Source organism: Felis catus, chromosome B4 (assembly GCF_018350175.1).
Source record: "Felis catus isolate Fca126 chromosome B4, F.catus_Fca126_mat1.0, whole genome shotgun sequence".
Taxonomy (NCBI): Eukaryota; Metazoa; Chordata; class Mammalia; order Carnivora; family Felidae; genus Felis; species Felis catus.
In genome coordinates this window covers 84040765-84063087 of record NC_058374.1, presented here as the reverse complement: position 1 = coordinate 84063087, position 22323 = coordinate 84040765, and the positions used below count along the sequence as shown (strand labels likewise).

The window sequence follows — 22323 nt, the reverse complement described above, 5'->3', positions numbered from 1 at the left end:
TGTTTCTGGCACAAGAATGCCAAAATCTGCCTTCCAGCTGTCCAGGAAACCTCCGTCCCCACCCATCTACACTCCCATTATCCAAAAGACAAATAGAGCCATGTGGTACTGATTTTAGTAATGAGGCCAGCCCAGCATGTATACCACTGCAGAGAGCCTTCAAAGCACGCTACAGACATCAACAAAATGAACCACATTTTCCAGACAACTACAAGTTTGAGTCAACAATTCCCCAGGAATCCATGTGGCAGAAGTAATGTAACTGGGGAAGTTCCAGGATAGAAGCACAGTCTAAAGCAGAACAAGAGTCCCAGGTCACAGAAGCAGTAAGATAAACGGAGTCAGACATTTTAGGGATAACGCTGGGGGGAGCAGCAGCATGACTACACCTGCCTGTCCCCGCAGACACTGTCGGTCACCTCAATAAAGCCCACCTGTTGTTTTCTACAACTTCCCACAAGTAAGGACAGAAAAGCTAAAGTCAGCATTATGCAAACAAGGAAAAGATTCTACTCTCATTATTATGTAATTTTATTTAATAACTTTACCCTTTGAGTATATCGCTTCATTATAAATGCAAATGCAAAACAAATTCTGGGTTTGAAGACGCTCAGGAAGTAACTTCTCTTCATAACGATGTCCTGTCCGATGTCCTGTCCGGAGCTAAGAATAAGCACTTCCTCCCGGGCCAAGTCTCTGGAACCTATTCAGCTTCTGCTGCCTCTTCACCTTCTCCACATTCAAACCGCACAAAGTCTACTACAGACACCCCTTGAGGCTGCACGTACTGTCCCAATGTGATGGAGGGATCCAGCAAGTATGGCTGAGACAACATCTTGGTTTCCGCCTCTCCCCCAGGCTCATCATCCAAAGAGCCGACAGAGAGAGGGGCCATGCCCACCACATGCTGCCCGAGACGGCGGCCAAGGTCTTCGAGGTTTGCTCTCCGCTCAGATGTCTCGCAGATGACCAGGGCCCCGTACTTCCCCAGCACCAGGTTGTGGGGCGAGGGGCTGTGCATTGCTCCGTGGACATAAGAGCCAACATAGAACCCAGCTGGCACCTTCACCCATGCAGCTCGTTTAAGGGTCATGTTTTCTCCCAGTTTCCCTATAAGAAAGCAAAAGCAGATAACACACTTCCAGGAGATAATGACTGTGGTCGTACCAAAATATGCATAGAGATGGTCAAGTCTGGAAGACAGTCCTCTGCACGCATACTGTGGAAATGCTTGAAGATGGAAAGATACCATCTGCAGTTGAAAGAGGAAAAGGTGTGTAGGCGGGTGGGGGTGGGAGAAATAGAGAACACCTTTAGGGAGCACCAACTATGTGCCACCCTGGGATTTAAAAACACAGGCTAGGGTGTCACACAGTTCTGCCTCTTACCGGCTATATGACCTTAGGCAACCCACTTAAGGACATAACCCCATTTACTAATTTATCAAGCCTTGGTTTCCTCCTCTGTAAGATGGAGAGGACACTGCTTAAGATAACCGGAAAGCAAGGTTCTTAGGAGAAATACACAAAGTAACATATGTAAAAGCACATAACTACAGTATCTAGCACACAGTGACACTCAAATGCGGGCTATTGTTACTACCTTAAACTTAGGCTTAGAGACCTCAAGCTACCCGCCCAAGGTCACACAGCAGAGCTGGAAGTAAAACTCACATCTCAGTCCAAAGCAAGTAAGAGTTTTCTTCCTCCCCAAATTACCATCCCTTCCGAAAATCACCGTTAACTGACACAGACAACTCTTCGTCATCGTCCACTGTATCAGGAAAAAGTCCACAACTCTAAAAGCCCCAGAAAATCCAAAACCCCAAGTCATCAGATAGTTTCAACTTCCTCCCATCAGAAACAAAAAGGCAACATTTTCAGAGTTGTTTTTAAGAACCAAAAATGGGGCATCCGGATTGTTCAGCTGGTTAAGCATCCAACTCCTGGTTTCAGCTCAGGTCATGGTTTCACAGTTCGTGAGTTTGAGCCCCACGTCAGGCTCTGCGCTGGCAGCATGGAGCCTGCTTGGGATTCTCTTTCTCCCTCTCTCTCTTTCTGCCCCTCCCCCACCCCCATCTCTCTCAAAATAAAAAAAGAACTTTTAAAAAACTTATTAACAAACAAAAACCAAACAAACAAACATGATTCCAGTTTTCCCTGTCTCTAACAGAAATTCAAATAAGCTAAAAGGTAGGAAGGAGCAGAAAACCCCAAAAGGGATCTGGGTATATATCCCTGCATTAACCATAGTTCTATCTAAGAGTCTTCAAGGGGGGAGTATCCAGAAATCAATCTTAAAACTACTTAAAACTACTCAAAGCATCTCAGAGCGCCTGGGTGGCTCGGTTGGTTAAGTGTCCAACTTCGGCTCAGGTCATGATCTCATGGTTGTGAGTTCGAGCCCCACATCTGTGCTGACAGCTCAGAGCCTGGAGCCTGCTTCAGATTCTGTGTCTCCCTCTCTCTGTCCCAGCCCCGCTCATGCGCTCTCTCAAAAATAAACATTAAAAAAAAAAAAAAACAAAAAACAAAAAAAACTACTCAAAGCATCCAAACAACAGTTAATTCTCAGAAATTGACATGGCTGAAACACCCAGTTCTTCCAGAATTTCTTAATAAGTCTCATTCACAGCTGTCTGCCTGGTTTCTCATCTATGACTCACTGAATTATACATACTTCAAGATAACCTGATAAAGACAGAATTGATGCCTTGACTGGAAACGTTGGATGAGTAGTAAATTCCCAGCAAGCTCAACCCCATCCCTACTTCCCTGCTTCCATCAAGGACATGTAGAAAGAAAGCAAAATCCCCACCCGTTCTGGCACAATGACCCAGATGTGGTGCCTGCAGCCAGTGGGTTCTGAGAGAACGTACCTTCACAAATTCAGGATCAGATTGTTCTAAAAAAGAGATGAAATTCCTACACACGACACCCCAAAATATTCCTGGATCCCTCCATAAAGAAGGTGAGATGACTTCTGATGTACTGTTTCTCCCACAGTGTAGAGAGAGAAGTAGTCAACTGGAAGGTGCCAAAGGCCATCCCTGCCCGAAGACATGCTTATTAGTTTAGTCAGTAAAGTGAGGCCTGCAGTGCCGAAAATGATTGTGATTAGCAGCAAATAGCCAAAAAACTAAAATTTTTGCATACAAAGCTAAATTCTTTTAAAGGAATTTAAAAATTCTGACCACACTGGGACCCCGAGGTAACAAATGGCTGGAGCTTGGTAATGGTCTCGTTCAGCAGAGCGTGAGCTTTTCAGGGAGCCTATAGCTCACTAATATCTACCACACAACACGACCCACTTCCCACATTCATAGTATCTGACCCATGTAGGCACATGAGTTTGTGATTCTTGATCTGGGTGTGGAGAATACCAAAGATACCATGAGATCCAGTTCTCAACTTCCAGTTCCCACAATGCTTACAAATACTTACCAATTGCTAAAGCTAGCTGATCCTTGAGAGAGCCTTCGGTCTCAGGCCCAGCGGGAAGTTCAGAGAGCTCGGAGGAATTCAAGAAGCCCTTAGCGCATAAAGAAAATGAATGAATCAGTTCTGTCCTATTTAAATGATCAAGAGTCTAGGCAAAAATAGCGTATTTCTCAAAAAATGATTTAAGACAACTACATACAAATGAATGTTTTCAATAAGCCAAAGATGTAACAGTTCCATTTTTATAAATATTTTATTCTATCACCGCACCACCCCCAATTCCATCCCAATCCCATCCTCTGGCCTAACTTTTTAAATTGTAATTTCCTAGATACCAAGAACAGTATTTTCAAACAATCATAAAACGTTAAAGCTCAAAGACTGGTTGAATAAACCACGGCACGGCCACATAGTGGAAAACCATGCTGCTGGGAGAAAGGAAAAAAGAAAGAAAGATCTGCAAAGGTTGCCATGGATTATTTCCAGGATACAGTATTAAGTGAAAAAAGCAATTTAAAAGAGCACATGTACAGTATACCACCATTTGTATAAGAAAGTAGTATTTATATAAATATGCTGAGTTTTGCAAAAAAAGGTAAAGGAAAACCAAAAACCGATGAAACTGGTTATCTACAGGAGCGGACAAGAATATGGTACAAAGGAGAGAAGTAGGGAGAGATCTGTGTGTGTGCATTACAGTTTTAACTTTCAGAATCTTGTGAATGTTTTACATATTTGAAAACAAAATTAGATTAAAGAGAATCCTGAGGTAAAACCGAAACTGACTAAACAGAAACCTAAGACTAACTATATTTCAAACGAATAACGTAACTTCACAGAAAGGGGAAAAAAAACTAATCCAAGTAACTTTCAGAATAGTCCTTTGACCACATAAGTGTAAAGACAAAAAAAAGATCAAAGAAATCTTGAACTCCTTAATAGGTTTGTTATTTGCAGTGGTCAGGTATAGAAACTCTAAAGCAATTTAGTGTGTATTATACCAATGGGTAAACAAGTAAACATACTGAAGTTGCTAACAGCCAAGTGTACTAACTGTGAGAGAAGAAAGATACAAATATAGAATGGGGGAAGGAAAGGAAGAACCTTGTGATGCAGGATTAGGATACACACGGACACACACAGACACACACACACACACACACTCTCTTTCTCTCTCTCTCTCTCTCTCTCTCTCTCTCTCTCTCTCTCTTCCTGGATCTGTCTGCTGAAAGAACATAGCAGCAATGACATCTCAGTCGAAATAAGCATATGTAATGACCAGATCTTGGTTTCTAAAAACTATTCCCCCATTAAAAAGGATCAGGACTCCTTGGAGAAGTGGCCAATTCCACGGGTGGGGCAAGGAAAGTATGACATAGGCCCAAAGTATCTTGTTATGCCACAAAGTAAGGAAATATTCAGAAAATAATGAGCACATATTCAAACGGTCAGTACAGCCAGCTTGCACTGGCCAAATCCAGGGATAATTTGAGCATCAAACTAAATAATGGATCATATAATGAATTACGACATATTGTATAAAATAATCCATGCATTGATGCTAGTACTAAGTAAATCACTAAACACAGGGAGAAGTCTTTCTTACGGTAGAATGCCAACTGATAAAACTAATACATGTAAAAGAAGCTGTAAGAGTTCAAAATATAACCATTACGCAACTATCATAGTAATAAATGACCCTGACATGGGGTGCATGGGCGGCTCAGTCAGTTAAATGTCCGACTTCTGCTCAGGTCATGATCTCACGGTTCGTGGGTTTGAGCCCCACGTCGGGCTCTGTGCTGACAGCTTGGAGCCTGGAGCCTGCTTCAGATTCTGTGTCTCTCTCTCTCTCTCTGCCCCTCCCCCATTCACACTCTCTCTCAAAAAAAGATAAAATAAAAACATTAAAAAAATTTTTTTAAATAAATTAAATAACTGACCCTGACAAGAGTCAGTGGATGCTAATACTTTCAGGTAAGATTTTTGGGGAACTGGACATTTACATATTCTCAAAGAATCTCCCACACAGATTACTTGTTAATTACAAAGAGGAACAGAATAACTTTACACCCTAACCAAGAAAAGATCAAAATTAACATCAATAATGGGACCAACAGTCATTACATGCTTCCTGATATGATATTCTGAGAAAAATTCAGGATAACTTATTAACTATTCATGCCAAGGGGCACCTGGGTGGTTCAGTCGGTTAAGTGTCCGACTTGGGCTCAAGTTGTGATCTCAGAGTTTGTGAGTTCAAGCCCCGCATCGGGCTCTGTGCTGACAGCTCAGAGCCTGGAGCCTGCTTCGGATTCTGTGTCTCCCTCTCTCTCTGCCCCTTTCCCACTCACGTTCTGTGTCTCTCTCTCTCTCTCAAAAATAAATAAGCATTTAATATTCATGCTAAAAATCTATACTCTATGAAGAAACATCAAACAAACCCAAACTGAAGATTATTCTGCAGTACTGTCCTAAACCCTTCAAAAATGTCAATGGGGGCACCTGGCTGGCTCAGTCAGAAGAGCATGCTAACTCTTGATCTTGGGGTTGTAAGTTCAAGACCCGCCGTGGATGTGGAGATTATTTAAAAACAGAATCTTTTAAGAAAAAAAGGTCAATGTAATGAAAGACAAAGAAAGGCTGAGGAACAAAGAAAGAAGACTAAACAGACACACAACTAATTGCAATACACTTAATTCCAACTGTACTGCACTGTCCTGGAACAGAAAAAAAATTGCTAGCTGGCAAAATATGAATGTTACCATATATTATGTAAATTAAAATATTGTATCAATGTTTAAGTTCCTAAATGTGATTACTAAACTGTGGTTACATAGACGAATGTTATTTTCAGAAGACAATGTGTTCAAGGGGAAAAGGGTCTTGATGTCTGCAACATACTTGCAAAAAGTTTTGAAATATTGATGGGACTCCTGGCTGGCTCAGTCAGTTGAGCATACGACTCTTGATCTTGGGGTTGTGAGTTCAAGCCCCACATTCACTGTAGAGATTATTTAAAAATAAAATCTTAAAAATAAAATCAAATAAAATAGTCATAATAATAATAAGATGTATATAAAGAGTAATAAAGCAGGGCGCCTGGGTGGCTCAGTTGGTTGAGTGTCTGACTCTTGATTTTGGCTCAGGTCATGATCTCATGATTTGTGATTCTGCTCTGACAGCGTGGAGCCTGCTTGAGATTCTCTCTCTCCTCTCTCTCTGCTCCTCCCTTGTGCGTGCACTCTCTCTCACTCAAATAAATAAGCTTTAAAAAAAAAAAGTGATAAAGCAAATGAGTCAAAATGTTAATAAATGGTGAATCTACATAAAAATACAAGTAGCTTATTGTAAAACACTGGCAACTTTTCTGTAAGTCCGAATGTTTTTCAAAACTAAAGTTAAAAATGGGTTGTCTGGGTAGCTCAATCAGTTGAGCATCCCACTTTGGCTCTGGTCATGATCTCATGATGGTTCTTGAGTTTGAGCCCTGCATCAGGTTCTCTGCTGTCAGCTCAGAGCCCACTTCGGATCCTCTGTTCCCCTCTCTCTCTGCACCTTCCTCTGTTCACGCTCTCACTCTCAAAAATTAACATTAAAAGGGGGGGGCACCTGGGTTGCTCAGTCAGTTAAGCATCCAACTCTTGGTTTCAGCTCAGGTCATGATCTCATGGTTCGTGAGCTTCAGGTTCTCTCTTTCCCTCTCTCCCTGCCCCTTCCCTGTGCACACTCTCTCTCCCTCTCAAAAATAAATACACTTTAAAAAAAATTAGAACTTGTAGCTCAAGTGGCTCATCTACTCAATACTCAATAATCACCACATGGTTTTCCATATAATGACTATTTAATGCCAGTAACAATTAACAGTTACTATGAGCTCTCAAGAGAAGGATAAATAGGAGGAAAAAGGTGGTACTAAACATAAAAAAACTATTTTGAGCAGTTGGTTTGTTTTTGCCTTAATAGTAAGGATGAACCAAAGGTAGACTGATATAATTCCATCCTGATCCTCTTTGGACAAGAATATGCCTATTCTCCTAAATTGTGCCTTCTCCAATACCTGTATTTAGAAATCCTCTCTAGGCCAATTGTAAGTATAGTTATTTATTTAAACAGTCTTCATTATTTAAGTTACCAGAACCAATTTTGTGTTTTCGGAATACAAAGCTTCCCCTGACTTGACAGACTCTGCCCCACTGGCATTCATTCATTCAACACAGATTTAATGAGCCCGAACCAAATGCTGGGCCCACTCCTCTTTCACCAGACACACAGTAGTGAAAAGACAAGTTCTCCCATTCTGTTGGGAAAGGCAATATATAAATAAATAAAAACACAGTATGTAAATATGTAACAAAAAATTTAAAATGAAGCAAAATAAGGGAACAGAGCAACAGGAGGAACGATACTCCTCTCCAAAGAGAGAACATTTAAGCAGGGACAGGAAGCAAGGAAGGGACCCATGAGAACGTCCGAAAAAAGAGAACAGCAAAGACCCGAAGAAAGGGGTGTGTGTGCAAACCCAGCATGTTGACAGTCCCCACAACTCACTTTACTGTATGTGGAGAGCTGATCCTTTAGGTTCTGACAATGCAACAGGGTGCCCAGGGCTACTTGCTGGACCAACTGCTGAAATTTTATATTTCTGGAAACAAAATCTGTCTCACAGTTCACCTGTGGGAACAAAGTTATGTGGCTGTGTAAGCTGTTCACTGATGGTTTCCCAAAGTGCCTTAAGATTGCAGAGTAAACCAAAGTACTGTAGAACAAGCTGCAGGCTCAACAAGACAGAAATAAATGACCCCAGAATTTAATTTTTTTTCTCTGACTTATTTCACCCAGCATAATACCCTCCAGTTCCATCCAGTTCCATTTCCATCTTGCAAATGGCAAGATTTCATTCTTTTTCATTGTCGAGTAATATTCCATTTTGTGTATGTGTATACACACACACACACACACACACACACACACACACACACACACACACATCTTCTTTATCCATTCATCAGTCGATGGACATTTAATGACCCCAGAATTTTAAAGCTGCAGTTCCTTTCCTAGCTTGAAGTCAGAAACTGAATGAAGCGGTTCCTCCTCTGCCAGTGAATTAGCAATGACCCACACATTCAAAAGATGGTTCCATGGTGTCCCCAAAGGATTCATTACGAGTTCACTACTTGCCTGTGGCTGTAGGCCTTCATCACCTCATTCTCCAGCCTCCTCCAACACCAAACCACTTTGGCTGTCAGCGTGCTTATCTCCTTTTCTCACTCTATACTAATCCCCATCTGATTCTTTGCCAATTAAGGCCCCTAAACCTCCTCTAAAACAGCTACTTGGGCCGCCTGGTTGGCTCAGTCAGTTAAGTGTCCAACTTTGGTTCAGGTCATGATCTCACAGCTCGTGAGTATGAGCCCCACATCGGGCTTTCTGTTGTCAGTACACAGCCTGCTTCTGATCCTCTGTCTCCCTCTCTCTCTTCCCCTCCTCCACATGCTCTCTCTCTCAAAAATAAATGAACATTAAAAACAAACAAAAAAAACCCAGCTACTTGCTATCCATCAACTAATTAATATAAATTCCTGGCTTTAAAATCTGTTCCAGGAAACAATCCATGAAAAGGTATAAGGCTACAGGAGACTCACATTCAGAAGCACAGGTCTGCCCCACTATCCAAAAGTAGTGTTCCTATAAAACCTTTCATAAGGTAAAATGGCACAAGGCGGAAAAATCAATTACCATTCATTTATATGGAAATGGATGCACAAAATAAATGCACATAAAGCACAGGTGCTCACAAAGATCAAAGCTGTGGTGGCTGGAAGCTGAGTATAGTTCATGGGGGAAGAAGTTTGGCGGGGCAACTCTCACTGCTACAGTATCCCCTGCCTCTTTAATGGCTCAGTGCAAATCCAACACTGAATGCTATTCTCACTTTTTGCCTTTTTTCATAAAAGTGAAAGTACTCTTTAGATTTCCTTTGGTGAACAAAAAACAAAAACAGGTACAAATATAGGTCTTTTGTAAAAGCAGGGTGTGTAACACAAGCTTTTGAAAACTGGGGGATATCTATAATATTCTTGACTGCTGGGCTTTTAATTGTCAACACACCTGTGCATTTCTAAACTTATGTGAATTCACAGTAACTGTGGTCTCACCAGTTTATTTTCCTTTTAAGGTTACTTATTTGAGAGAGAGAGCGAAAGAGAGACAGAGCACACACATGCATGTGGGGGAGGGGCAGTGAAAGAGAGAGAGAAAATCTCAAGCAGGCTCTGCTCCGTCAGTGTGGAGCCCGACTTGGGGCTTGAACCCACAAGATCATTGAGATCATGACCTGAGCTGAAATCGAGTCAGATGCTTAACCGACTAAGCCACTCAGGTGCCCCACAACAGTTTAATTCCAGCAACCTTTTAGATCTCTTCTTTAAGAATGCAAAGTATCTGGACTTCAAGCTGTATTACAAAGCTGTAATCATCAATACAGTATGGTACCGGCACAAAATCAGACACTCAGATCAATGAAACAGAATAGAGAACCCAGAAATGGACCCATAAACATATGGCAAGCTAATCTTTGACAAAGCAGGAAAGAATATCCAATGAAATAAAGAAAGTCTCTTCAACAAATGGTGCTGGGAAAACTGGACAGCGACCTGCAGAAAAATGAACCTAGACCACTTTCTTACACCATACACAAAAATAAACTCAAAATGGATGAAAGACCTAAATGTAAAACAGGAAGCCATCAAAACCCTCAAGGAGAAAGCAGGCAAAAATCTCTTTGATCTTGACCGCAGCATCTTTTTACTCAACACATCTCCAGAGGCAAGGGAAACAAAAGCAAAAATGAACTCCTGGGACATCATCGAAATAAAAGGCTTCTGCACAGTAAAGGAAACAATCAGCAAAACTAAAAGGCAACTGGCAGAATGGAAGAAGATATTTGCAAACAACATATCAGATAAAGGGTAAGTATCCAAAATCTACAAAGAACTTATCAAACTCAACACCTAAAAACAAATAATCCAGTGAAGAAATGGGCAAAAGACATGAATAGGCACTTCTCCAAAGAAGACATCCAGATGGCCAACCGACACACGAAAAAATGCTCAACATCATCACTCATCATCAGGGAAATACAAATCAAAACCACACTGAGATACCATCTCACACCTGTCAGAATAGCTAACATTAAAAATTCAGGCAACAACACATGTTGGTGAGGATGTGGAGAAAGAGGATCTCTTTTGCATTGCTGGTGGGAATGCAAGCTAGTACAGCCACTCTGGAAAACAGCATGGAGGTTCCTCAAAAAACTAAAACTAGAACTACTCTACGACCCAGCAATTGCACTACTATTTATCCGAGGGATACAGGTATGCTGTTTCGAAGGGACACATGCACCCCCAAGTTTATAGCAGCACTATCGACAATAACCAAATTATGGAAAGAGCCCAAATGTCCATCGATGGATGAATGGATAAAGAAGATGTGGTGTATATATATACATACAAGGAAGTATTACTCGGTAATCAAAAAGAACAAAATCTTGCCATCTGCAACTACGTGGATGGAACTAGAGGGTATTATGCTAAGCGAAATTAGCCACTCAGAGGAAGACAAATATCAGATGACTTCACTCATATGAGGACTTTAAGACACAGAACAGATGAACACAAGGGAAGGGAAGCAAAAATAATATAAAAACAGGGAGGGGGACAAAACATAAGAGACTCTTAAATATGGAGAACAGAGGGTTACTAGAGGGGTCATGGGAGGGCGGATGGGCTATGTGGGCAAGGGGCATTAAGGAATCTACTCCTGAAATCACTGTTGCACTATATGCTAACTAACTTGGATGTAAATTAGAAAAACAAAACAATATAAAATAATAAAAAAAGAATGCAAAGTATCTACCACAAAGCTTCACACCCAAGAGGTAAGTGCTCCTGGTCTCTGGAATTCGGACAACTCACCTCCACTAATACAGTTGTGTTTCCTTCCTGAAGTAGCCCAATCAGACCTTCTTTAGTTTTTCTGCCGTGGAGTTTGGCAGCTCTGCTCCAGCCTTCCTTCTGGGCCTGCTTGTGGAGCCAGCTCTCTGCCTATAAATTGAAAACAGGGCAGATGACGGAGTCACAGAATTTAGAACTGAAAGGGGCTCTACAGTACGTTCAGGTTCCCTGATTCTTTCTGCTTCTCTTCAATCCTATAACGGAAACTAAAGTAGTCTTTCATTTACTGGCAGCCTACCGACTGCCAAATACCAGCACCAGCGCCTGGTGCTCTGGATAAATTTAATCTTCACAACAACCCTATGGAACAGACAATAGCATTTTTATCATACAGACAAGAACAATGCAACTCTGAAAGACTAAGTAAGGTGTCCAAGATCACGGTTTAAGTCCTGGTGGGTCTGACTCCCAAAGCCCACACAAGCCCTGTCGGCTCCAAGCAGCAGGAAACAGCACAGCAGTCGTGCTTGGAATACGGATTGTTAACCGTGGGATCCTGAGCTCATTGCTTCTAGGGCCAAAACACAGTAAAAGGGTGAGGTTGTCATTTTAAGCCAGAATCCTATCTAGAGCTGTGCCGTTACGGGTCACTGGGCAGCAGGTCTGATTTACTGCTCCCTGGAAGCACCTCTCTGAGACACTGAGGTCAGGCCCTACTACCCCGCCCCGCTCCCCTCGTCCCCCTCCCCCACACCTGTTTGAGATCCCCGCTACAAGCCTCCAGAGCTTTCTTGCAGTTCACAAAGGAGTAGCCTGTTTTTCGTCGCAGCTTCAGGAGAAGTTCCTTGCTGGAGGCCGAGGAAGCCAACCTGGGCCCAGTGTGAAATGTGTGCCTGGGCTGAGACGACTGAAGCTGAAGGGGCCCCGCCTGCAGGGGTGAGAAGAAAGGTATGAGAAGCAGGAAGCAGCCAGCAGCTCCGGGAGGCCGAAAGCACGTCAGCAGGGACGCCACCTTAGGAGAGACTGGGGCTCGGGGGGGTGGGGAAAGGCAGCCAACCGGGGACTGGACCGCGAAGAAACACTGAGGTCGGAGGAAGGATGGGACGGAGTCGAACGGGGGGACAGAGGAAGGGAAGGGTGCGTTCCAAGCGCACGGGAGATGTGCAAGGAGAGCGGGACGGTAACGAGGCCAAGACCCCTCACCGGGCAGGTCCCGGCCCGCGCGACCAGGCAGAGGCGCAACGACCGCAGCAGCGACATCTCTCTGGCTCCCGAGCACACTTCCGGCGGCCGGCGCAGCGGTGAGGCCACAGGCCTACGGCGTGGCGGCGGGGCCAAACTTCTCCACCTCAACGCGACAAGCGAGGGCAGCGCCACCTGCTGACCGGGGGTGGGCACGCTCGTCAACTCGGCTTCACTTTCCGCAACTGCATTTCACAAGGAAATTACCGCGCCCCCCCCCGCCCCCCGCCCTCGGTGAAAATAACGCAAACCGTGAGACAAAGTCGTCGCAAAATAACAATTCAAGACATGTGGCAACACTTTATGCTTCTTTATTTCCATTCATCTTTCACAGTCATTATATATTTAAGACACGACAAACTGCAAGGTAGGCGGGTGGGTTCAGAAATTTGGCCAAGGTGGCCTAGGGAGGAGGTAGGGGTGGAGTGCCTTCAACAAACCCTGTGAATGCTTGTTGAATGAGCAAAATAGTTGTTGAACATCTACCATATGCCGCGAGGTGTGCTACGCTTCACGGAATTAGAGAGGAGTAAACCCCAGCCCTACCCTCCAAGGTAATCTAATGGCGAGAAAATAGGGAACCGGTACCAATGACCACCCAAGACATACCCATAAGAGGAACAGTGACAGGGTCTCTAGAGAGAAAGAAATCACATCCAAACAAGAGGCTCAATAAAATCTTTTTTCAGGAAAGAGGCTAAGAGTAATAAAGATTTTGACAGGTAGAAATAGCCCTTCCAAGCAGGGAATCATCAAAAAGAATGAAGAAAGCAGGGAGTTTGGGTGTGGATTTAGGGAACAGAGTAGACATCTGTAATTTGCCCAGGGGTTGCAGTACACGTAGGAAACCAGTTGAAAATGCAATGGAAGGGTGGTTTGGGTCACACAGGATAGACTGAGCACCAAGCCAAGGCGCTTATTCTTGCTGTAGGCAGCAGAAGCCAGTCACAGCTGATTTTGGAAGATCACAAGAGTTTGATAAATGGCTTGAAGGGGAGAGAATGAAGGCCCGGAGGCCAGAGGAGGTGTTATGTGGCCCAAGGAGTATGTAAAGAGAGCCCCAAGCAGAGACACCGCAGCAGGGAGAGAATACAGGTGAAGACAAAACATGCTGGGAAGGAAGGACCGACAGCACTTGAAAACCTAAAGAAAAATCAAAGATGAGAAGAACCTAGTACTTAGTGGTCAGGGCTCTAGCTCGAAAATAGATGAAAGAAGCTAGAGTCCAAAGGACAACTTTGCTGCCTATCCCTGGCTTCAGGGCAGGGAGGACTTGACCCAGTTAGGGCCATGGTCCCACCAGACTCTAGAAGCAAGAAGTGGCTGGTCTGAGGCTTCTTCCTTCCTAGCCCCCACCCCCACCCCAGCAAAAGCCAGAGTTCTTTGGATGTAGAAATGATCTTCTTTCCCTTTAAAAGAAATTCCATTAGAATCTGGAATCCATCCTCCTGGAGCAGGACCAGAAAGGTTCAGTGACAGTCTCTCTGCAGCCACTGCTCTCACCTCCCATTTGCCTCCCCTGCCCCTAGAAATCCTGGACACCCTCCTATCTTCCTCCTCTGAGAACAAGAGCTGGGGACTTCCTTTGTGCTCTAACCCAGTGCTGTTAGGGCTCTGAGACTCCTAGCAAGCAGGCACCTTCCTGCGCTTGCCTAAGAGCATCGGGGGGGGGGGGGGGACAAAAAAGGAGGAAAGAGAGGCGAGGGAAACCCATACTTTTCTTCCTTGTGTTTATGGCTTTGGAGATATGGCAGTTTCTTTCTTAGGACAAGGGGTTCAGAGGAACAGAAGGGTGATGTCAAGCAGGTCTTGGTTCCCTGTGCCTGGCCCTATAGATGTTGACATTTTCATCCTCATCCCGCTGGGCCAGCTCCAGTTGGAAATGCTGGGGGAGGAGATGCTGAAAGAAGCTCTCTGTCCCGTGCTCCTCTCTCATCTTGGAGGCCAGATAGATGGTGCCATGGGGCCCGCATAGGTGTTGAAGGGTGCCCAGCAGCAGCGGGAAGGTGGGCTCCAGGTACACGATATCGGCCCCCAGCACCAGGTCATAGTCTCCGGGGAAGACATGCTGGTCAATCCCCCAGGACAAGGCGCGGACCTGGGCCCGGCCTCCAGCCGGCACATTGGCCTGGACGTTGCCCCGGATCTGCTCTAGGGCCAGGGGCAGGTCAGTGATGGTAACATCCCCCCCTGAGAGAAAGGAAGGAGGAGAAATGCAAGTCAGAGGGACCAATCGAGGGGTCTTGGCTCCTGCCCAGAAGATCCAGAGACCTCAGGGCCTAGAGGACAGTGTCTTGACAGCCCAAAGTGAACATTTTGGCTTTTAGTTACCCTCACCTCCATCTCACCCACTGCCGTTCTCATTACATTCTATAACATCAGCGTTCCCTCTGAGCTAATCTTCAACCTCTCTGCCCAACACACAACAATCAGCTGTCAGCAGAAGACTGGGCAGGACCAAGCTGGACATGGGCTGCGCACCCAGCCTCTACTGACCGAAACCAAACTTCATGGGTTGGGAAAACTTCCCAGAAGACATGACCTCAGCAAGCCTTAAAGAACAAGTAGGAGTTAGTTAGTCAGGTGGAGCCTTCCAAGCAGAGAACAGAAAGTACAAAGGCCTGGTGGTGAGAGGCATGCATATTCAAGGAAGGCTGAATCTTAGGGCATGTGGAAGGGAGGAGAAAAGTGTCAAGACAAGAGAATAATGACGACATGCTGAAGAGACTCAGGCTTGATCCCGAGGGTGGTGGGTTTTATAGGTAGAGGCAGAGAGTGAAGATAATCAGATTAGCACTTCAGAAAGCTTCATTCATGCAAGAAATACAGATATCGAGCACCTACTAAGTTCTGGCAGTATAGAGGTGAGCAAGATAAAACCTCAGCCTTCCTTGGGTTTTATTTCAGAGTTTTTGAGTTTTATTTTACACTAGGTACTGCAAAACTAATCATGATCATGATGACTGTTACAGAACAGGAAGTACTAAGGATTCCTTTCTTCGTTAATATTTGTTAGGTGCCTATATGCCAGGTGCTGAGAATACAGCAGTGAACCAATCAGCCAAGAATCCCTCCACTCATGGGAATTATGGTCTAGTGGCAAAAAGTGGACAATGAACGAAACAAGTAAAAGGAATGACACTGTACATCAAATTGTAATAGGCGCTATGGTGAAGCATTAAGCAGAGAAGGGGGAGAACTGCTTATGGGAGGGGGGAGTTTGATTTTAAATTGAGTGGTTAGGAAAAGCCTCACTACACACATTATGTTTGGGCAAAGACCTGAAGGAAATGATGGAGCAAACCATGTGGACCTCTCAGGCTAAAATGTACCAAATGAGGGACTGGCAAGGGCAAAGACCTTGCACCAGAAGTGTGTCCACAGGAAGGCCAGTGGCTGGAGCAGAGTAGGTGAGGAGGAAAGCATGGGCCAGATCCTCACCAGGGCCTTGTAAGGAGGCTGTGAGAAATTTGGCATTTACTGAGACAGGAAGCTATTGGAGAATTTTAAGTGGAAGAATGGCATAAACTGACTTCAGCTTTAAAAGGATCACTCTGGGGGTGCCCGGGTGGCTCAGTTGGTTAAGCATCCGACATCAGCTCAGGTCATGATCTCGCGGTCCATGAGTTCAAGCCCCGCATCAGGCTCTGAACTGTCAGCACAGATTGAACCTGTTTCAGATTGTGTCTCCCTCTCTCTCTCTCTCTCTGCCCCTCCCCTGCTTGTGCTATCTCTCTCTCAAAAAAGAAATAAGCATTAAAAATAAATATCTTTTAAAAGGATCACTCTATGGCACAAAAACAGACAAATAGACCAATGGAATAGAATAGAAACCCCAGAACTAGACCCACAAATGTATGGCCAACTCATCTTTGACAAAGCAGGAAAGAACATCCAGTGGAAAAAAGACAGCCTCTTTAACAAATGGTGCTGGGAGAACTGGACAGCAACATGCAGAAGGTTGAAACTAGACCACTTTCTCACACCATTCACAAAAATAAACTCAAAATGGATAAAGGACCTGAATGTGAGACAGGAAACCATCAAAACCCTAGAGGAGAAAGCAGGAAAAGACCTCTCTGACCTCAGCCGTAGCAATCTCTTACTCGACACATCCCCAAAGGCAAGGGAATTAAAAGCAAAAGTGAATTACTGGGACCTTATGAAGATAAAAAGCTTCTGCACAGCAAAGGAAACAACCAACAAAACTAAAAGACAACCAACGGAATGGGAAAAGATATTCGCAAATGACATATCGGACAAAGGGCTAGTATCCAAAATCTATAAAGAGCTCACCAAACTCCACACCCGAAAAACAAATAACCCAGTGAAGAAATGGGCAGAAAACATGAATAGACACTTCTCTAAAGAAGACATCCGGATGGCCAACAGGCACATGAAAAGATGTTCAGCGTCGCTCCTTATCAGGGAAATACAAATCAAAACCACACTCAGGTATCACCTCACGCCAGTCAGAGTGGCCAAAATGAACAAATCAGGAGACTCTAGATGCTGGAGAGGATGTGGAGAAACGGGAACCCTCTTGCACTGTTGGTGGGAATGCAAATTGGTGCAGCCGCTCTGGAAAGCAGTGTGGAGGTTCCTCAGAAAATTAAAAATAGACCTACCCTATGACCCAGCAATAGCACTGCTAGGGATTTACCCAAGGGATACAGGAGTACTGATGCATAGGGCCACTTGTACCCCAATGTTCATAGCAGCACTCTCAACAATAGCCAAATTATGGAAAGAGCCTAAATGTCCATCAACTGATGAATGGATAAAGAAATTGTGGTTTATATACACAATGGAATATTACGTGGCAATGAGAAAAAATGAAATATGGCCTTTTGTAGCAACGTGGATGGAACTGGAGAGTGTGATGCTAAGTGAAATAAGCCATACAGAGAAAGACAGATACCATATGGTTTCACTCTTATGTGGATCCTGAGAAACTTAACAGGAACCCATGGGGAAGGGGAAGGAAAAAAAAAAAAAAAACAGGTTAGAGTGGGAGAGAGCCAAAGCATAAGAGACTCTTAAAAACTGAGAACAAACTGAGGGTTGATGGGGGGTGGGAGGGAGGAGAGGGTGGGTGATGGGTATTGAGGAGGGCACCTTTTGGGATGAGCACTGGGTGTTGTATGGAAACCAATTTGTCAATAAATTTCATATAAAAAATAAATAAACATAAAAAAATAAAAAAAATAAAAAAAATAAAAATAAGGGAAAAAAAAAATAAAAGGATCACTCTAGCTGCTATGATGAGAAAGGACCACAGAGGGGTAAGGCCAGAACCAGAGACCAGTTAGAAGGCAGCTACAGTGACCCAGGTGAGAGGTGATGGTGGTTTAAACCAGGGCAGTAGCAACATCTAAGAAGTGGTCAAATCCTGAATGATTTTGAAGGTACAGTCAACAGGATTTGCTGACAGATTGGATACGAAATACTACAGAGAGAGAGACAGAAGTTGAGGACGGGTCCAAGATGTTTGACCTGACTGGCTAGAAGACCGAATTGCTATGTACTCAGAGAAGGAAGGCTGTAGGAGGAGCAGGACCAGACATGAAGATCATGGGTTCCTTTCTGAACACACTAAGCATGAGATGCCCCCCCAGACAACCACGTGAAGATATCAGTAGGCAGGAGGTTCCATAAACAAGTCTGGAGATGGAAAGGAGGGAATTATAGAGTCATCAGCATAGAAAGGTTATTTAAACCCATGAGGTGATGGGATTGCTCAGGAGTGAGTGTAGACTGAAAACAGAAGGGGTCAAAGGACTGCTCCTGAGCCCTGGGACACTCAAACTTCCATTTGTCAAGATAAAAAGAAACCAAAGGAGATTGGAAAAGAGTGCCAGTGAGGTAAGCAGAAGGCAGAGGTGTGGTACTCTAGAAACAAAAGGAAGCATCTCAAGGAGGAAGGGCAGTCATATGCTGCAAAGTCAAGTAAGGTGGTTTCATGGCCGACTCTGGTTGGAAATAAAGTTGGAAATGAAACTCACAACCTTGACTCCTGCAACTGGGGGTGGAAGTGTGGAACAGATGGAGGGAAGAATAGTAAGACAGGTACTACAGACAATGACAAGTAACTCTTTTGAGGAGTTTTGTTGTAAGCAGAACAGAGAAATGAGGTGGTAACTGAAGGAATATGGACAACCAACAGTTTCCTTCTGAGATAGGAGAAAATATACCAGACAGATAGATAGATCGATAGATAGATAGATAGATATAGATGTGTATGCATGCATAGACACACACACATAGAATGTTCCAGAGACAAGGAAAAACTGATAATGCAGCGGGACTGGGAGTGGGGAGGAGGTTTGTTGGAACAATGTCTTTGAGCAGATGAGAAGGTTCGGGGTCTTGTGAGAAGTAGAGGGCTTGACCTTAACTAGGGGCACAATGTGTTCATCCATGGTAACAGGGGAGAAGGCAACCCTTAAAAAAGATATAGACAGGTGAGGAGACGTTGTGATAAGAACATGTGGACATTTTCTATGAGAAAATAGAAGCAATCAGAAGAGAGGGGCAAGAAAGTCATCAGCTGAGGGTGAAGACGGGGGAGGAGGCATTGGCAGGTTTGAAGGCGAAAAGGTAAGCAACAGATATTTAGAGGAGTGGATGAATAAGTGGACAAGGGAAGTGTAATAGACTAGCTGGGTGGCAGGTAAGGACTCACCTGAGGTTAGTAACAATAAATTTAAAATGAAACCAGTCAGCACAGTTGTGTATATGCTAGGAGGGTCCACCTTAGCCTGGAGATGGGGATATCAAAGAGGCCTTCCCTTGGAAGTGATGTTTGAGCTGAGCATTGAAGGATGAGTATGAATTAACCAGGTGATCCAAGCACTGCAGACAGAGAGTAGTCTGTGTGAAGGCTCCAAGGATGGGAACATCAAGATAGACTTGAGGCACAGACAGAAGGCCAAGATGTAGCATGAAGAGTACAAGAAGGGAGGGAGGGCACAAAAAGAGTCCAGAGAGGGAGGCAGGACCTTGGAGGCCATGCTACAGGTGTTGGTTTGATCTTGAAAGAACAAGAAGTCATTGAAAGATGGAGGTGAAAGGTAAGTACAACTGCATTCTTGAAGAGATCACTCTGACTGCTGGGTAGAGTGGGCAGAGGTCTAGGTGGGGGCAAGGATTCAAAGCAGAAAGACAAGTTTGACTAAATGTAGTAATCCAGGCAAGTGACGGTGGAGGCATGGACTGAGGAACCATCAGTGTCGATGGAAAAACATGAGGTTCAAGAGGCCTTTAGGACATAAAATCAGTAGGAGTTGAGTAATGGATATGGGGGTGAGAAAAAGGGGCATGTATGTCAAAGGTGATGTCTAGGTTTCCCACTGGGGAGATGATGGTTTGATTAACTGGGATGGGGAAGCCTGGGTTCAGGAGGATCACAAGATCTAATTTAGGCATGCTAAACTTCCCAGGGGAAAGCTGGAAGACACTTGTGAAAACCCAGGGAAGTGGCCTGAACTAGAGATGGGAGGAAGAGGAGCAGACAGTAGGGGAAGTATTAAGGACATATGACCCCCAGGATTGACTGATTGCAGGGATGTGAGCAGGAGAGGGCAAGGGACAAGATGACACCCGCATTTCTTACTTGGCAGCTGAATCAGGGGCAAAGGAGGTGAAGCCAGTCTTCGAGCATATAGAAACAGGTGTTCCCATCCATATTCCACACTTTTCTCCCATTTTAGCATAACTGCACACCTCTCGTCTGCTCATCCGTTGTGGAAAATTGCTCTTAACTCTCCCTTGGTTCTTTCTGAGCCTGCTGTGTTCACACTGTTCACCTTCTCATTGGACAGAGCTTTCCCTTGATGAATTCCCAGGGAGTCAAGGGAGACATAGCCAGAGCATGTCCACTGGCTCTGTGCATACATCACCATAATTCCAGTACTGGAACATCTTCCTCTACCTTCCCCGCTAGACCATAAGCTCTTCAGGAACAGGAAATCTGTCTTACTCACTGTTGTATCCCAATACCTGGCATGATTCTTGGAACATAGAAGACTCCAAGTACATACTGATTGAGTGAAGAGAAGAATGAATGCCTGCCTCTGGGAAGACCTCCCTGAACGTGACCTAGTTGTATTCCCATGAACGAAGACATTTGCATTGACATCATAAGTGTTTTAAATGAGTGTGTTGGGTTTGAGGTTTTGCCTGTCCGTTAGATTATAAATTAAGGAAATGTTTCCTTTGTAGTTTCGGGTTCTTGACAAAAGTGAGGCAAAACTTCCCTTCCCTTTTCCTTTCCCAAGTCTGTGGTGCCTAATTCCTACCCCACTTCCCACAAAACACACCCTAATGCTCAGAAACTCAAGCTTATTTCTCTCAAGCAGTCAAAGCCTTACACATCTAAAATATATTCATGATAAAATTATAAAGCACTCCTGAGGTTTAATACATGCAGATTGCTCCCCCTACAGAGTCCCCCCCACATATGCATTTTGACAAAAACCGCAAAGGCGGTTTTAAGTGACAGCATTGTCCACGAAAGCACAAAGAGCAAAAAGGTGGAAACAACTCCTTCCTCTAAAGCCTGCCCGATTTTTATTTCCGGCCCCCAAATCAATCAACTACCCTGGGCGCTTTCTCTGGCACACAGAAAGATGCGCGCGCCCGCACTCACACACACACACACACACACACACACACACACACACACACACACACACACACACACACACAGTGTGTTAAGAGACTGATCTGGTTGCAAACCACTCCCTTCTCCCAAGAATCCAGGGAGTGACTATTCCTCCACCACCCAGTCCCCGCCACTCCCTCCTGCCACGAAGTTCACGCACCCTGCAGCGCAGCCAAGATCCCCACGATGCCCGTCCCCGCGCCCAGTTCGATCACTTTCTTGCCTCGGAAATCCACATTTTGACTTTCGAAATAGTTGCACAGGCTCAGAGCCTACGGGGGGAAAAAAGGGAGAGAGGAAAAAAAACTGTCGCGGGGACGGCTCCATATGGGAGAGGGGGAGTCGGGGATCTGGACCTCCCCGGGACCCTCGTCCAGAACCGCCCACTCCTCACCGCGTCCCACACTCGCGCGGCCACTCCAAGGCGGGAGCCGAAGTTCTGTGTGATGCTCAGCACGTGCCCACAGAAAGAGAACCTGCTCTTCTCCGAGTAAGAGTCGGCAAAGAGCCCCACCTCCCGCGGGAACACGGATTCGGGCTCTGATTCAGGATCTGCGCGGGGGTCCGCCATCTGGCCGAGAGAGTGCGCCGACACCGCGTCCAGCTCTGGGATCCCGGATCTGAGGCGGGGTAGGGGTGGGGGGCTGCGGGTCCACTCAGCTTCTCCGTGGCACCGAGCCCCGCCTCCCCGAGTCAGCCCTCCCTCCTGCACTTTGACTTCCTGGAGGTGGGATGAGGAGCTGCCCCTCCCGCTCCGGTCCCCAGCAGACACCCGACGGGGCCCACGTCGAACCACGGGGGGCAGGCCCTGGCGGACTGGTCCGAGACCCGGGTACGGGGTGGGGGCGGTGGAGCGAGGATCAATTCTGTAGGAAGCGGGGTCCTGGGACCCCTCTCACTTGCGGGGTGCATAGGTGCCTGCAACTAGGATGGTAACCCAGACCACGCAGAAGCGGGCTAAGCAAAGAGGCAGGGTGCCAAGTCAAGCCTTGCCAGTCCAGCGGGAGATCGGTGC

The 22323-nt window shown here is 45.1% G+C and overlaps 2 protein-coding genes across 3 annotated transcripts in view; both read right to left on the bottom strand.

Moving 5' to 3' along the window:
• The window catches only part of TSFM (Ts translation elongation factor, mitochondrial), a 31777-nt gene that overhangs the window by 8340 nt on the left and 1114 nt on the right, over positions 1-22323 (bottom strand). The window contains exons 1-7 of one of the 2 annotated variants that reach the window (XM_003988969.5): positions 21469-21580; positions 12605-12778; positions 12156-12329; positions 11423-11551; positions 7992-8114; positions 3444-3531; positions 514-1110 (exon numbers count right to left, since the gene is read on the bottom strand). In XM_003988969.5, coding sequence (XP_003989018.1) covers positions 704-1110; positions 3444-3531; positions 7992-8114; positions 11423-11551; positions 12156-12329; positions 12605-12661 — 978 coding nt within the window. In that variant the 5' untranslated portion in view covers positions 12662-12778; positions 21469-21580 and the 3' untranslated portion in view covers positions 514-703. Of the gene's footprint in view, positions 1-513; positions 1111-3443; positions 3532-7991; positions 8115-11422; positions 11552-12155; positions 12330-12604; positions 12779-21468; positions 21581-22323 lie in introns of those variants that run through there. The other variant, XM_023257173.2, reaches the window with a different exon arrangement.
• EEF1AKMT3 (EEF1A lysine methyltransferase 3) lies at positions 12939-22152 on the bottom strand. The gene is made up of 3 exons (XM_023257175.2): positions 21703-22152; positions 21469-21580; positions 12939-14833 (listed from the first exon to the last, which is right to left on the bottom strand). The coding sequence occupies exons 1-3, from the start codon at positions 21877-21879 to the stop codon at positions 14442-14444; spliced, it is 681 nt and encodes a 226-aa protein (XP_023112943.1). The 5' UTR covers positions 21880-22152; the 3' UTR covers positions 12939-14441.

What these genes read in the sequence shown, in the direction of transcription:
- EEF1AKMT3 (XM_023257175.2), bottom strand. Translation starts at nt 21,879, where the DNA reads ATGGCGGACCCCCGCGCAGATCCTGAATCAGAGCCCGAATCCGTGTTC. An exon ending in CCGCGCGAGTGTGGGACGCG is followed by an intron (nt 21,581 to 21,702) that starts GTGAGGAGTGGG and finishes TTCCCCCCGTAG; the next exon opens with GCTCTGAGCCTGTGCAACTA. An exon ending in GATCTTGGCTGCGCTGCAGG is followed by an intron (nt 14,834 to 21,468) that starts GTGCGTGAACTT and finishes CCTTTCTCTCAG; the next exon opens with GGGGGGATGTTACCATCACT.